A 16,999-nucleotide genomic window follows, 5' to 3' on the forward strand; every position below is an offset into this window, starting at 1 on the left:
AGTTGTAACTTAGATTATAAAACCAGAGAGGTTAAAGTGGAGCTGTACGAAGTCTTGGATAGGCCACAGCTGGAGTGCTATGTGCAGTTCTGGTCACTACACTACAGATTGAATGTGATTGCATCACAGAGGTCCAGTGGAGATTGACCAGGTTTTGCCTGGGTTGGAGCAGTTTAGCAATGAGGAGAGGCTGGATAAGCTTGGGCGTTTTTCTTTAGAGCAGAGAAGGTTGCGAGGGGACCTGATTGAAGTGCATGAGACAGGGACATAAACAAAGCAGCTATTCATTTAATTGAAAGGTCAATGATGGGGTCATGATTTTAAGGTGAAACACAGGAGGTTTTCAGAGGATTTGAACAAAACATTTTTCACCCAGAGTGTGGTGGGAATCTGAAACACACTTCCTGGGAGGGTAGTTGAGACAGAAAACCTCACAATGCTTAAAAAGTATTTGGATGAGCACTTGAAAATGTCATGATGTTCAAGGCTATGGGTCAAGAGCTGGAAAGTGAGGCTAGTGCAGATTTAGAGTAGCGTAGTGGTGCACAGTGCCGAAGGGCCTATTCTGTACTGTATGATTAGATTAGATTACTTAGTGTGGAAACACGCCCTTCGGCCCAACAAGTCCACACCGCCCCGCCGAAGCGCAACCCACCCATACCCCTACATTTATCCCTTACCTAACACTACGGGCAATTTAGCATGGCCAATTCACCTGACCTGCACATCTTTGGACTGTGGGAGGAAACCGGAGCACCCGGAGGAAACCCACGCAGACACGGGGAGAATGTGCAAACTCCACACAGTCGCCTGAGGCGGGAATTGAACCCAGGTCTCTGGCGCTGTGAGGCAGCAGTGCTAACCACTGTGCCACCATGCCGCCCATTTTCACAGTTGTGACAACTCTAGGAAAAGTGGGGCTTGATTTCCAGTGCACGAGCAGGTTTAGGACAAAAGCTCAAGAAAATCCACTGAACTTCGCTGAGAGAAATCCTCCTTAAAATTCGACGAAAGTGATTTCTGATAAGATTTGGCCCTTAGTGCTTCTTTCTTGTCAATGTTGTCTCTAGATTGTTTTGAGAGCCAGAAAGAAAAGAGCCTTTTTCAGTTCGTTACAGTTTTCCATTGCACTTTTCCAAAAAAAAATTTGAAATACCAGCTTTTTGTTTCTGTCAGTGCTACTTCATCTCTAACTTGTGAAAAAAATCCTCATCATAGGTTAAATGGGGTGGATCCTTGACTACTTTCATGTTTCATTGCCTCTGAATAATATGAATTGCAGCTCAGCTGTCTCTTATCTAATCCACATTAGTTTCCTGAAACTTGGTCAATTGTGTGGTCACAAGTTTCCTGTTGGTGTTTTAAGCTACATTGTAGAATTATTTCAGTCTATGAAAGTCCCAAGTATCAAATCAAATAATGGGATCATCAAATAATGTTGTGACACCCTGTAATTATCTTTTAGTAAGAGTAACTGTATCAAATTGAGTCTTGTCACGAGTCACTCTGCTCGTGCACTGGAAATCAAGCCCCACTTTTCCTAGAGTTGTCACAACTGTGAAAATTTAATCAAACTATCCAAAGTCTCAGGTTTACCTGAATGCCATACCCAGTTAAAAGGTTTCTGTCCTTAAAAAGAATACAGCTATTGAAGATATATTGTTTTTAACCAAAGGCAGAAAGAATGAAATATTACTAAATTCTGTATAAACTCTACCCCTTTTGGAAAACAAAATCCCTTCTGTAAACAAATAGACATACAAAGAGATAAGTTTACAAATGTTACAGGTAGGGAATAAACAAAGATAGGTCAATGAAACACAGTTCTGGCACTTGCCAGGATTACAGGGGTTGATCAGGTGTTTTTGTTTAGTTCCCTTTTAATTTTTTTTAACTCTTTGAGGAGGACCGAATTTGTGGACACACTAATTCTCAATCTTTCGTTAACTGGTTGAGGATTCACCCTTTTATTGTCTATGAATGTGGGTTTTCTCTTTCTCCTTTCAAGAAGGGAATTTGCAATGAGAGAGAGAGAGAGCGAGCATGGCTATCTGCATGAAATAATGTTTTACTTCTTCACTCATAGAAGGGAAAGAGGCAGTGATATTTCTGCCCTCAGAGGCTGGATGTTTCTGCTCAAAAATGCAAGAACTAAATATCACATTTTGCCATGTTGTGTACTCCTGAAAACCTGCAACTGGTTGTGGTTGAAGAACAAATCAAAAGTCTTGTCACTGGGCAAAAATGCCCATGGAGCCAAGATGTCTGGCATCACTGTCACTGGTTGAATGAAGTAAGCTTGCAGACAAACATGTAATGAGTTATAGTAACTCACCGTTTTGAAAACAGCATATGTGTTCTTCCACAGTCCCTTGGTTTTAAACAGTATCTTTTCCTATATTAATTCCTAATTTTAAAAAAAAAGTAGTCACTGCATAGTTTCATATTTTTAATATGCCCATGATTCTTCTTAACAGAAATTTGTACCCCAATCTGATATTGTATTTTCATTTTTTGCTTTCTCAGATGGAGCCACGGAATTTAGCATTGGTATTTGGTCCTACCCTAGTCAGAACATCTGAAGACAAAATGATTGACATGGTGACGCACATGCAAGATCGGTACAAAATAATTGAAACCTTAATACAGCATGTAAGTTTTTAATCTTTCTGTTGATGGTTGAATTATTTTTGAGGGGAATTAGGAAAGAGTGCTTCAAAGGACAGAATCTTACTGGAATAATGATATTATTACTCTGGATGACTGCATATATTGAGCCAAATGGTGTTTTCTCACGCCAGACCTCCTAAATGGTGATATGAAGATTATACCTGTGTTATTCTCAAGGCAGTCTGATGTTAGTAGCCTGAATTGCTAGGTCAGCATGTCACAAAGTAGATTGGCTAGTGCCTACACAGGAAAGACTGGATTGCTGATCATATTTATCAACTTTTCATAGAGCTGCAGTAACGAACTTAGAGATCATGTTTGACCCAGGCTTTAAGAATAAATTAAGGTGTGTATATATATATATATAGGTCACTTTTAATATATGTTCATAATTGAGACTTTGAGATATCATGATTCCAGCAAATATAAAGGAAAATTTCAAATTCTGTTACAAACACTTATTTTCACATTTTTGTTTCATTATTTCCATTTGATTGGTCTGGTTATAACTTCCATATCCGCCACAAATTCACCTGCACCTCCACACACATCATCTATTGCATCCGCTGCACCCGATGTGGCCTCCTCTATATTGGGGAGACAGGCCGCCTACTTGCGGAACGTTTCAGAGAACACCTCTGGGACACCCGGACCAACCAACCCAACTACCCCGTGGCTCAACACTTCAACTCCCCCTCCCACTCCACCAAGGACATGCAGGTCCTTGGACTCCTCCATCGCCAGACCATCACAACATGACGGTTGGAGGAAGAGCGCCTCATCTTCTGCCTAGGAACCCTCCAACCACAAGGGATGAACTCAGATTTCTCCAGTTTCCTCATTTCCCCTCCCCCCACCTTGTCTCAGTCAAATCCCTCGAACTCAGCACTGCCTTCCTAACCTGCAATCTTCTTCCTGACCTCTCCGCCCCCACCCCACTCCGCCTATCACCCTCACCTTGACCTCCTTCCACCTATCGCATTTCCAACGCCCCTCCCCCAAGTCCCTCCTCCCTACCTTTTATCTTAGCCTGCTGGACACACTTTCCTCATTCCTGAAGAAGGGCTTATGCCCGAAACGTCGATTCTCCTGTTCCTTGGATGCTGCCTGACCTGCTGCGCTTTTCCAGCAACACATTTTCAGCTCTGGTTATAACTAATCTTCTTTATCGTTTGTCTTGAGCTTTAAACCAGTTCAGTTTACTGATTTATCCACATTTTCTGAATTCTCCCAAGGCCATGCTCTCATTGTTCATTTTCCAGTGTGAGAAAATGTTTTGAACTGAAGTAATTTCAACAATTCAGCTGTGCATATTCGTTGAATATAGTAGGAGGAAAGAAATTAACAAAAGCATAAGGCACTTAGTTTAGCATAAGTTTATGACAGACAAACTTTTCGGAGATTAAATATGTAATGTGTGCATGAAAGAGATCTGATTTGGTATGTTCAATACTATCAATATCTATTAAAATCTTTAGAATTTGGTATTTCTTTGCAATAGTCATATTTCAGTTAAATTTGATAAAATAATTAATGAATTTATAAGCAGGTTATTGATTGAACTAATTTAGATGTGTTGTTGTACCTGTCAATTGTTAATGTTGATAATACTGTAAACATTTCTTTGCTTATATATAATTAATCATAAAATGGCTCAGTCAGTTTTGTGGCCTTCTGTTTTCTGGGTTACTGCACCATTTGTAGATAGGCCAGCTGATATTAGACCTTAATTTGATAATGGTCAACCTTACCACCAGCGACAAGTTCCAAATTTTGTATGAAAATTTGATTAATGCATTTAAACACACAAATTTTCAGATGATAGGACTGCATGTATAACCTCTGTGTCACAGATGGCTTGATGCGCAGTTAGCCAAATGCCCCTTTCCTTTAGAATAATTCATTCCCATCAATTTAGTTTGAGTATAAAGTCTGAACAGAGCATCATTTTCTGATTCTGAACTTTCTTTGAAAACTTTGCCCTAAAAACAATCAACTGTACATGATACCTCAAACTTAGTTAGCCTTGTTTCTCTATATTCTTGATGTTGCGCTACAAATATTCATGCTTAAAGCAAAAAAAATTGAAAGCAATAATTCAGTTGTGAGATTTTTGCTGAGAATATTTTCACAATCTAGTATACTGTTCTTTTATTTCTTAATGTAATCAGTTTGTTTGCACTTTTTCCAGTATGATTGGTTTTTTAATGAAGACAGGGATGTGGATGAAAAGGTAAGAGCTCTTCAATCTAATTTTCAAGCACTTAAGACAAATTAATACGATGCATGAACTATGGGCTCGAAGAGAATAATTAAGGATCTATTAGAATTTTAAAAATCCTCTAAGTGAAACTAATTTAATGAATAATGTCTTACTGCTTAATAAATAAAACATTCGAAAAATACATGGAAGGATTTCCATATTACCAGAAGAAAAGTGTTGTCAGTAGAGACTGAACTCAGTTTGGATAATCTGAGCAACTTCTGCATACGAGCCTAAATAGCTTCAGAGAAATTAACCAAAATCAAAAAATGATTTTCTTAATTTAAAAAAAACTAAAAATAAACTCTTCACACTTTGGAGGTGTCACATAAACAGCATTTTAATGACAAAGGACCATAGAGGTTTACTGTATAGAAGGATGCCATCCAAACAATTATTTGTGCTGTAGCTTATTACAGCAATCTAAAACTAGGCCTTCTGCCCATAACCATGGATGGAATCTAATCCAGCCTGTCATGATGGGAAAGATAATTGCAAGAAAGGTGCATCAATTGTCTTGAGGCAGGAGACTTCCCTGCCCCACCATCAAATTGGAGCTAGGAAGGGGCAATGCAAGAAACATGTTCGCTCGCAGTAGAATGTCACTTAAACTCATTTAAGACATATTAATATAGTGTACTGTGCATGAAATAACTGCACAGAGGCCCATATCCCATCACTAAGTCACCCTTTATTTACTTGTGCACAATACACTGGATGTGGCAACTCTGCTCAAAGTCAGTCCCCTGAACTAAGGAGATTCTAAATCTCCTCATTATATTTTATCAAACTCTACAAAATACGAACAAGCAGTCAACGATGAACAATAAGCAGCAGTTTGCAAGAAACAGCAATTTACAATGGAAAGGGGCGGCAAGGCCAAACCCCACCGTACAACCAATTTGCAGAGAAGATATGCAGACAAACCCCAAATCCTAACCTTACCTCACCAAAAAGGAAACAGTAGACACAAGCACATACAAAACAGTGGGATCAACCGACCAATAAAACTGTGCATATTACATAGACACACTTAGTAAACCAGCAAATGACCCCCCCAGACTTTCAAGCCACATAAAGGCAGCCTGCCCCACGCCCCTTCTGGCTGTCGGGTCACCCTGACACATTTTCCGGCCACCTCAAGGACAGCCTGTCTCTATACCTCCCTGGGACGACGGCACTCATGATGGCCCATATGCCTTTTGGCCCTACACTGCCCCATGGCACCTTCTGGCCGCCTCTAGGACAGGCTGTTCAGCTCCTTCCTCAGCACAATGATACTCAGGACTGCCTACACACCTTCCGGCTCCTCGGGACAACTTACTAACCTTCCAGTTCATAGGATGGCCTACTCATCCTCTGGTTCTTGTTGTGACAGCTTTCAGGACGACCTATGAACCTTCCAGCTCTCAGTAAGGCCTGCCAGACCCAGGGACACACAAGACAGTGCAGGTGATAAAACCAACCAGCAAAAAAGCAGAGTCCATTACCAAAAATGAAGTCCACATCCGAAGGCAGAGTCCACTCCTGAGGGCAGTAAATGCATGCCCCACAACGCGCACACAGATGTTCAGCCTCCACAGAGGCCCAGGTCCACTCACAGGAATACAGTTAATTGTGAAGGTGCAGTTAACTCACAGGGGCTCAGTCCAAGCACCAAAAAGTGAAAACACACACACAAAAAAAGGAAAGACACTTCAAACCAGAGTGCAAGGGCTAAACTCTGCCACAAAATCTGCATAGACCTTGCTCAAAAGAAAATAAAAAAAAGTAACACACAGTTGCAATCAGCCAGTGAAATAACAGTTCCCCAGTGAGAACTGAAATACAGCAGTAACACAGACTGTTGTAGATCAGTCAGCTCAGAAATCAGTCTTCAAAAGGAATACCAGGAACAAACTGGCTGTTGCGATCAGCCAGTTCAGGAATCAGTTACCAAAACAAAACCAACAGCAATACACTGGCTGTGGCCAGCCAGCTTGGAGTCAGTCCCCTGAACTGAGGAGATTCTTAATCTCCTGGTTTTCTTTTATTCATAGCTATACAAAATATAATACAACAGTAATAATAGACAAGAGAAATAGGGACACAACCATAAAGCACCTGAAATCTCAGTCTACAAAACACAACATAGCCAAAAACGGCATTCAATAATGAAAACACTAATTACATAACTCAACTGTCCCCAACACCCTGTGGTCCTTGGGTACACTACACGCCTCCTGACACCGGTCCACATCAGGCCGTCCTTGGCTAGCTTTTCTGCAGGACAGTTATCGGCCTTCCGGTCTTCAGCCAACCTATGTACTCACTGACTCTCCCCAGGCCTGCTTTCCTCCGGACTGGTCATCAGCCACCCAGCTCTCAGTCGCCCTGCGTACTGACTGAACCACCCCTGGGCAGCTTTCCTACGAACCAGTTGTCAGCCTTCTGGTCTCCAGCCATGCTGCTTATTGACTGACCCTACCCAGTCCCCAACTTTCTTCCAGGCTAGTCGTCAACCTCCTGGCTCCCAGCCTCCCTGTGTACTGACTGTTCCTCTCCTGGTCGGCCTTCCTACAGGCTGACATTTGCCGCTTGGCTCAGCCTTCCCGCATACTGACTGGCCGCCCCTATACCTGCATGCTATCGGTTGCCTGGCGCCCCCAGCCTGTGTACTGAGTGGCCCCTCCCAGCCCGCTTTCCACTAGCCCAGTCATCAACCCTCCAGCCCCCTCCTGGCCCGCATAATGGCTGGCTCTCCCCTGGCCAGCCCTCCCCTGGCCAGCTCTCTAATGAGCACACTGCTACTTTATGGTAGAACCTATGGTTTCTGACAGGCCTTCTGGCTATTCTGAGGGGCCAGGTATGCTTTGCTCCCACTCCGTTTGCAAGGTGACAGTTTTCAGATGATCCATGCGTTTGTTCAGGACTGTATCACCCACCTGAACTATGTAAGTCACTGGACTTGACCTTGCGCCAACTTCACTCCGTACCCATATAGGACCTTTCCTGTGGTTCCAGCACCAAACTTCGTCCCCTGAATTAAATAGGCTCTCTCGCTTGCAGGAGGCATTGGTTGGCATTGGCATTCCTGCCGCTGTTTCACTCCCACATCCACCTCCCCTCCCCAGTCCAGGAGGATCAGATTTAACCTGGTGCAGAATCATCTCCCTATCAGCAACTCTGCTGGAGCTATCCCTGTTGTTACATGTAGGATGGACCTATAATTGAACAGGAACCGGGACAGTTTGGTACCAAGTGATGCTGAAGGCTGCTGCTTTAAACCTGCCTTCAACATTTGGACTGTTCTTTCCGCTAGATTATTAGATGACGGATAGATTCTGTGGAGATGTGTTTATGTGCCAAATGCCATTTGACTTGAGAAATATTTGAATTCCCTGCTGGTAAATGACGTCCCATTGTCTGTGACCAATACTTTGGGGTCGGTGCATTGCCAATGATGCTTGCAGCTTCTCAATCGTCATCTCTTGAGTTTGCCGAATGAACTTTATACACATCCAATCACTTTAGGTGGGTATCCACAATGACCAGGAACACTGAGCCCATGAAAGGACCAGCATAGTCAACATGCAACCAAGTCCAAGGTTTACCTGGCTGTTTTATGAATGTGGGGGCACTGCTGGTGGCAATTTTTGTCCTTGTTGGCACTGCCGCACCAACACAGCTATGTTGGCATCCTACTCTGACCACCAGATATATCTTTTTGCCAGCATATTCATCTTGGAAACCCCTAAATGACCCTGGTGGTGTTCAGCCAGTATCTGGCGGTGACCTTTACTTGGGACAATCACCCTTGCTCCCCATGGTAATATGCCATCCTCTGTGGTGATCTGGTCTTTTCAATCCTGGTTGCAATGGTCCTTCTGTTCCGCCCATTGCCACAAGCTGTTTTAGTTTTGCTAGGACAGGATCATTTGTGTCCACAGTCAGATATTGTCAGCAGTGACCAGAAGGGTCAAAACCAAAATGGACTCTTCCAGGGGAGGCACTACCAATGAAATATCTGCCAATGGGATCCGAATTAGCAACTTGGCTTCCTGGAAGGTGTTCTAACTTGTATGCACTGAGAATAAGGGCCCAACGTTCAATTCTACTGGAAGCTATGCGCAGCATCACCTTGTCTTCCTTCAGTAGCCCCTGTAGGGGTTTGTGATCTGTTACTATGACAAATTCCCATCCATAAAGGTACTGGTGGAACTTCCTCACACCAAAGGTGACTGCCAAGACTTCCTTCTCTATCTGGGGATCAGTCAAAATCCGGGGAAACATACGCTATCGAACATTCCTGTCTGGACCATCGGTGAGCCAACACTACCCCAATAACATATGGGGAGACACCGCATGTCGGCACTACCTTTCACTTCAGATTGTAGTGGGCTGACACCTTAAACCGGCAATAGCTGCTATTTTTCCCCTAAAGGCTACTTCTTGGGTACGCAATCATTTCCAAGGCTGACTGTTTTTGAATAGCAGGTGTGAGTATGAATTTTCCGCAATAATTCACCTAAGGAAAGGCACACATTCCTGTGTGGACATGGGAGTCGGGACTCCTTTGATTGCCCTCACTTTATCTTCCAACGGGTGTAACCCAGTTTGTCGACTTTATAAGCCAAGTACATCACTTGGAGCGCCTGAAACACACATTTTTCCCCTTCTAAGGCGTACGCCTGCCTGGAAGAAACATTTAAGCACTCTGTCCAAATTCTCCAAGTGCTCTTTATTGGTCTTAAATGTTATTAGTACGTCATCCAGATAAGTGGCAACCTGGCGTAGCCTTATAAAATGTTCTCTATGATCCATTGGTAAAGGACACAGGTTGATGACACTCCAAAAGGCAGTCTCGTATATTGGCACAAACCCTGATGGGTATTAATTGTAGCATATCTCTGTGAATCATCATCTAATGGCAATTGCAGGTATGCATGGCTCATGTTCAGCTTTGTAAAGTATAGCGTCCTGCCAACTTTGCATACAGTCCTCTATGCGAGGAATTGGGTATTTTTCGATCTGTGAAAATCAGTGTACCATTTGCTTAAAATCCCCACAAAGGCCAACTGAACCATCAGGCTTCACAATCGATAGAACTGGTGCTGCCCATACTGCAAACTGTACTGGTTTGATTCCTTCACTCTCCAGCCTCCTGATTTTCACCTCTACTTTTGCCTACAAGGCAAATGGCACTGGGCAGGCCTTGCAAAATCTCTGAATTGCTTCCTGGTCAAAGTGTAAAGTGGCTTTGGCCTCTTTCTGGAAAAACTCCTGGGTATCTCACTAGGATTTCACTCAGGCAGCCATTTTCTAATCGAAAAATGTTGAGTCAATCTAGGTGAATCTTCTTCAACCCATTCTGTCCCAACAGCCTTGGGCCCGGGCCTTTTACTACTATCAGTGGTAACTGCACCAATTGCTCCTCATAGGAGACCAGAACTAAAGTTGTGCTCTTAATCTGCAATGTTCCCCAGTTCAAGGTTTGGGAGAAGATTTGTAGCTCGGGTGCTCGTTATTGTGGTTCTGTTCGCCGAGCTGGGAATTTGTGTTGCAGACGTTTCGTCCCCTGTCTAGGTGACATCCTCAGTGCTTGGGAGCCTCCTGTGAAGCGCTTCTGTGATGTTTCCTCCGGCATTTATAGTGGTTTGTATCTGCCGCTTCCGGTTGTCAGTTCCAGCTGTCCGCTGCAGTGGCCGGTATATTGGGTCCAGGTCAATGTGCTTATTGATTTAATCTGTGGATGAGTGCCATGCCTCTAGGAATACCCTGGCTGTTCTATGTTTGGCTTGTCCTATAAAAGTAGTGTCGAACTCATGTTGCTTGTCATCTGAGTGTGTGGCTACTAAGGATAGCTGGTCATGTCGTTTCGTGGCTAGTTGGTGTTCATGGGTGCAGATTGTTAGTTGTCTTCCTGTTTGTCCTATATAGTGCTTTGTGCAGTCCTTGCATGGGATTTTGAACACTACATTGGTTTTGCTCATGCTGGGTATCGGGTCCTTCGTTCTGGTGAGTTGTTGTCTGAGAGTGGCTGTTGGTTTGTGTGCTGTTATGAGTCCTAGTGGTCGCAGTAGTCTGGCTGTCAGTTCAGAAATGTTTTTGATGTATGGTAGTGTGGCTAGTCCTTTGGGTTGTGGCATGTCCTCATTCCGTTGTCTTTCCCTTAGGCATCTGTTGATGAAATTGCGGGGGTATCCGTTTTTGGCGAATACATTGCATAGGTGTACTGCAGTGTGTTGTGGCCCTTTTGAACAGTGTCTTGACGCAACTTCTTTTGTGTCTGTTGAGGTGGTTGCTTTCGTAGTTTAGGACTTGATCTGTGTGTGTGGCTTTCCTGTATACCTGTGTGGTGAATTCTCTGTTCGGTGTTCTCTGTACCATCACGTTTAGGAATGGGAGTTGGTTGTCCTTTTCTTCCTCTCTAGTGAATTGGATTCCTGTGAGTGTGGCGTTGATGATCCAGTGTATGTTCTCTATTTCTGTGTTTTTAATGATTACAAAGGTATCATCTACATATCTGACCCAGAGTTTGGGTTGAATTTGCGGTAAGACTGTTTGTTCTAACCTTTGCAATTCCGCTTCAGCTATGAGTCCCGAGATGGGTGAGCCCATGGGTGTGCCGTTGATTTGTTCATATATTTGGTTGTTGAATGTGAAGTGTGTTGTGAGGCACAGGTCCAGTAGTTTGAGTATGCCATCTTTGTTGATAGGTTCCCCGTCCTGTTGTCTGTTCTATATGTCCAGCAGGTTGGCTTGTTTTCTCTGGCTAGGGTTTTGTCGATAGATGTGAACAGTGCAGTTATATCGAATGAGACCATAGTCTATGTGTATATTTCTGATGATGTCCAAGAATTCCTGTGTTGACTGTATGGAGTGTCTGGATCTGCTGATCAGGTGTTTCAGTTTCTGCTGTAGTTCTTTAGCCAGTTTGTGTGATGGTGTCCCTGGTAGTGATACTATGGGTCTGAGTGGGATGTCTGGTTTGTGCACTTTAGGTAGTCCATAGAATCTGGGGGTGTTGTTGCTTTCAGGATTCATTCTCTGTAGGTCAAACCTGGTTATCTGTCCATTTTTTTTAGGTTCCTCAGTGTGTTGTTTATCCTATTGGTGGGGTATCTGCAAGTAGTTGTTGCGCTTTTTGGATGTACTCTGCTTTGTCCAGGATGACCGTCATTCTGCCTTTGTCTGCTGGTAGTATGATTATGTTCTTAGTGCTTTTAGCACTTCCCTCTCTTTGGTGTTGAGGTTAAGTGTTTGTCTTTTCCTTGTTATCAGGGTTACGATACCTTGTCTCACTGTTTGTTGTGATAACAAGGAAAAGACAAACACATAACCTCAACACCAAGGAGAGGGAGTTTGACCCCACCCCACAGCTCACCAATAGGATAAACAACACACTGAGGAACCTGATCAGCGGATCCAGACACTCTATACAATCAACACAGGAATTCTTGGACATCATCAGAAATATACACATAGACCAGGAAGAAACTATGGTCTCATTCGATGTAACGGCACTGTTCACCTCTATCGACAAAACCCTAGCCAGAGAAATAATAGCCAACCTGCTGGACATACAGAACAGACAACAAGACGGGGAACCTATCAACAAAGACTGCATACTCAAACTACTGGACCTGTGCCTCACAACACACTTCACATTCAACAACCAAATATATGAACAAATCAACGGCACACCCATGGGCTCACCCATCTCGGGACTCATAGCAGAAGTGGAATTGCAAAGGTTAGAACAAACAGTCTTACCGCAAACTCAGCCCAAACTCTGGGTCAGATATGTAGATGATACCTTTGTAATCATTAAAAACACAGAAATAGAGAACACACACCTGATCATCAACGCCACACTCACAGGAATCCAATTCACTAGAGAGGAAGAAAAGGACAACCAACTCCCATTCCTAAACGTGATGGTACAGAGAACACCGAACATAGAATTCACCACAAAGGTATACAGGAAAGCCACACACACAGACCAAGTCCTAAACTACGAAAGCAACCACCCCAACAGACACAAAAGAAGTTGCATCAAGACACTGTTCAAAAGGGCCACAACACACTGCAGTACACCAGAACTGCAAAAAGAGGAAGAACAACACCTATGCAATGTATTCGCCAAAAACGGATACCCCCGCAATTTCATCAACAGATGCCTAAGGGAAAGACAACGGAATGAGGACATGCCACAACCCAAAGGACTAGCCACACTACCATACATCAAAAACATTTCTGAACTGACAGCCAGACTACTGCGACCACTAGAACTCATAACAGCACACAAACCAACAGCCACCCTCAGACAACAACTCACCAGAACGAAGGACCCGATACCCAGCATGAGCAAAACCAATGTAGTGTACAAAATCCCATGCAAGGACTGCACAAAACACTATATAGGACAAACAGGAAGACAGCTAACGTTCCGCATCCATGAACACCAACTAGCCACGAAACGACATGACCAGCTATCCTTAGTAGCCACACACTCAGATGACAAGCAACATGAGTTCGACTGGGACAACACTACTATTATAGGGCAAGCCAAACAGAGAACAGCCAGTGAATTCCTAGAGGCATGACACTCATCCACAGATTCAATCAATAAGCACATTGACCTGGACCCAATATACCGGCCACTGCAGCAGATAGCTAGAACTGACAATCGGAAGCGGCAGATACAAATCACTATAAATGCTGGAGGAAACATCACAGAAGCGCTTCACAGGAGGCTCCCAAGCACTGAGGATGTCACCTAGACAGGGGACGAAACATCTGCAACACAAATTCCCAGCTCGGCGAACAGAACCACAACATGTTCTCCAGTGAATGTACTCAGTCTGGCTGAGATCTTGTGCAAACTTAAGAGTTGGAGTCCTGAACAAATCTTGTTAAAGACAGATTCTGCATCCACAGGTACAGCTGCACTGATATCACTCTCCATAGAAACTGGGTGACCATTTAATCAAACATTCATTTTAATCGGTTTCAATTTGGATGTCACTCAGCAATTTAATTGTTCCAACCCACGTTTAGGGGACTTTCCAAGTTCTGCACTCTCCTGGGAACCAGCCCAAGAGTTTTCTTACTCAAATTGAGCATTTTAGGACTACTTTGCTGTCTTGAGTCCGCATACCAGCAGCAATTACAATGACTTGCTAGCCCAGATACTGAAGAACTTGTGAGCCACTTGGTCACAGCTCGGCCTTGTCGCATTCTGCGATGGGCTGGCTTACGGTCCCTCTGCTGAAAATATGCCCTGCAATTGCCAACACACAGGTGGTGTTCCCCAAGCTCACTCAGACTGGTCTGGATGTCCACTTCCATTGGAATGTCCTGTAGCTCCCATGCTCCACTTGTTGCATTTTCTAATGACAAAGCTAGTTGTACTGTCTGTTTGAAGTCCAGTCAGGCAGTAGGCACTTCTGCATTGTTAAATCATTAATCCCTCATACCAAACTAGTCTCTCAGCTTCTCATTCAGGATCATCCCAAAATCACACGCCTCTGCCAGTTGTCTCAACCTCGTCAAAAATCCACGGATTCCCCTGGTTCTCGAACAACCAAATAAAAACCATAGCATCTCAGGAGATTTTGGGTCATAATATTCCTTTACCGACTCCATCAACTCTTGGAAGGTTTTAGTGTCTGGTGTCTCTGGGAAAACGAAGCCCTTTATAACCGAAAACGCAGCGAGTCCGCAAGTGATCAGAAGGATTGTTCTTTTTTTCTACATCTGCCCCAATGTCTTTTGCCAGAAAAAGTATTGCATTCTTTCCATATACCGGGCCCAATCTTTGACAACAGGATCAAATGGGTCAAGCTTCCCAAATAGAGGCATGATGCCAGAAATGCTTACCCAACTCCAAAATAACTGTTGCAAGCAAATGTTCTTCAGGCACGTACTGTTCTCTCCCATTGCTACTGAAATAACCGCACAGAGGCCAGTATCCCGCCATGGAGTCATCCTTTATTAACTTGTGCACAATATGGTGGCTGTGACCAGCCAGCTCAGAGTCAATCACCTGGACTGAGGAGATTCCAAATCTCCTGGTTATATTATTTTTTTCCACATTTTTAAGAACCAAGCTTATTAAAGATTTCTTCAAATGCATGGCATTTAAAACTATAAATGACAACTTAAGTAAATTAGCAGAATTAAATCTGGTTACTAAAACTTTGTAACTCTTTTCAACCATCCCCCACATTTTGCCCCAAACAGTGCCAACCCTCACATGAATAAATTTCAAAATCTATAACAGCACAATGTATCACCTGGTTATATTGGTCAGCCAAACCTTTCATCTTTGGCCCAGGTTAACAACCCCAATCAAGGACCTCCTAGTCAATGAGGTCCACCTGGTTCCAACCACAAAAGTACATCAACCTAGCAAGCCTAGTTGGGTTTTCCAAAGTAGACAGGCAGGAGGCTGGAAGAGCACAGCAAGCTAGGCAGCATCAGGAGTGGAGAAGTCGACGTTTCGGGTGTAACCCTTCTTCAGGACTGGAGGTGAGCGTAGGGGATGCTGCAGATAAAGGGGGTGGCAAGGGCAGGGTGGAGAAGTGGGGATAGTTGAAGACAAGTAGAGGGTTACAACCTGGTTGGTCAATGGGAGGAATGAATCCGGTTGGTGGTTGGGAGCAGTGGGAGGGGGAAGCTGGGCAGGGAATCTAGGAATGGGAAGGGAGGTTATTTGAAATTGGAGAACTCCATGTTGAGCCCGCCAGGCTGTAGGCTGCCCAGGCAGAAGATGAAGTATTGTTTCTTCAATTTGTGGTTTGGTTCATTGTAGCAATGGAGGAGGCCAAAGATGGTCATGTCAGAAAGGGAGTGGGAAGGGAAATAAAAATGGACGGTGACTGGGAGGTCCAGTCAGCCCCTGTGGGCCTGACTCTGATGCTCTGAACTGTTCCCTAAGATTACGTTTGGTATCCCAGATGTAGAGAAGACCACACCGGGAGCACCTGATGCAGTAAACTGTAGAGGCAGGTGAACCTCTTTCTCACCAGGAAGGACTGTTTGGGGCGCTGGGTGGAGGTGAGAAGGGTTGGTGTACTGGCAGGTTTGCATCTTTTCTGGGGAAGGTATCTGGGATTTCGGGGGGAGGGGGTGGGATTGGGGAGGTGCAGTGGAGCAAACCAAGGACTGTCAAAGGGGCCAGTCTTTGTGGAAGGCAGAGAGGGTGGAGAGGGGAAGGTATTCCTGGTGGTGGAGTCTAGTTGGAGTTGGTGGAAGTGTTTAAGGATGATGTGTTGGATGCTGAGACCGGTGGGCTGTTAGGTGAGAACAAGGGGAAAGCTGTCTTTATTGCATGGGGAGAGGGATTTAGGGCAGTGGAATGGGAAATGGTGGTGGGGCAAAAAGCATGTTGTTCAAAATAGGTGGACATCTGGGATGCTGGGAAGTGGAATGTCTCCTCATCCAAGCAGATGAGGCAAAGGAATTGGGAGAATGGGATGGAGTTCTTGCAGGTTACTGGGTGAGAGGAGGTGTGGTCCTGGTAGTTACGGGAATCTGTGGGTTTGTAGTAAACATATGTCTGGAGACTTTCGCCAGAGATGGAAATGGAGAAGTAAAGACAGGTGAGGGAGGTGTCAGAGATAGACCCAGTGAATTTAAGGGTGGGGTGGAAGTTATGGGCAAAGTCGATGAATTGCTCCTGTTCAGCACGGGTGCAGGACACTGCATGGATGCAGTCATCGATGTAATGGCAGAAGAATTGGGGCACAGTTCATGTCTAAATGCTGAAGAGGGACTGTTCAACATAGCCAACAATGGACCTGTTTAAGGACTTCATGTCCATAGTAAGATAAAGCGCTGGTGGCCAGAGAACTGGAAGTTACTGAAGTGTTGGAGGGTGTTGTTGGTGTAGGTGGGAAGTGCCTGAACCAAGGGGTTGAGTTTGGAGAAGGTGGGTTTGGTGGGGCAGGAGCACGCCGAGACGATGGGTTGACCTGTGTAGTTGGGCTTGTGGATATTGGGGAGAAGGTAGAACCGGGCATTGCAGGGTTGGGGAACTGAGTTTGGAGGCAGTTGGAGGTGGAGGGGGGGATAACTGGA

The 16,999-nt window shown here is 44.3% G+C and overlaps 1 protein-coding gene across 1 annotated transcript in view; it reads left to right on the top strand.

Annotated features, from left to right (window-relative positions):
- LOC122539626 (rho GTPase-activating protein 23-like) overlaps window positions 1–16,999 on the top strand; it is a 285,601-nt gene that overhangs the window by 218,718 nt on the left and 49,884 nt on the right. The window contains exons 21-22 of the mRNA XM_043674624.2: window positions 2,527–2,652; window positions 4,862–4,903. Coding sequence (XP_043530559.2) covers window positions 2,527–2,652; window positions 4,862–4,903 — 168 coding nt within the window. The remainder of the gene's footprint in view (window positions 1–2,526; window positions 2,653–4,861; window positions 4,904–16,999) is intronic.

This window comes from Chiloscyllium plagiosum, unplaced genomic scaffold, assembly GCF_037043375.1.
Source record: "Chiloscyllium plagiosum isolate Xiang-an unplaced genomic scaffold, Cpla_swu_hap1 HiC_scaffold_32, whole genome shotgun sequence".
Classification (NCBI taxonomy): domain Eukaryota; kingdom Metazoa; phylum Chordata; class Chondrichthyes; order Orectolobiformes; family Hemiscylliidae; genus Chiloscyllium; species Chiloscyllium plagiosum.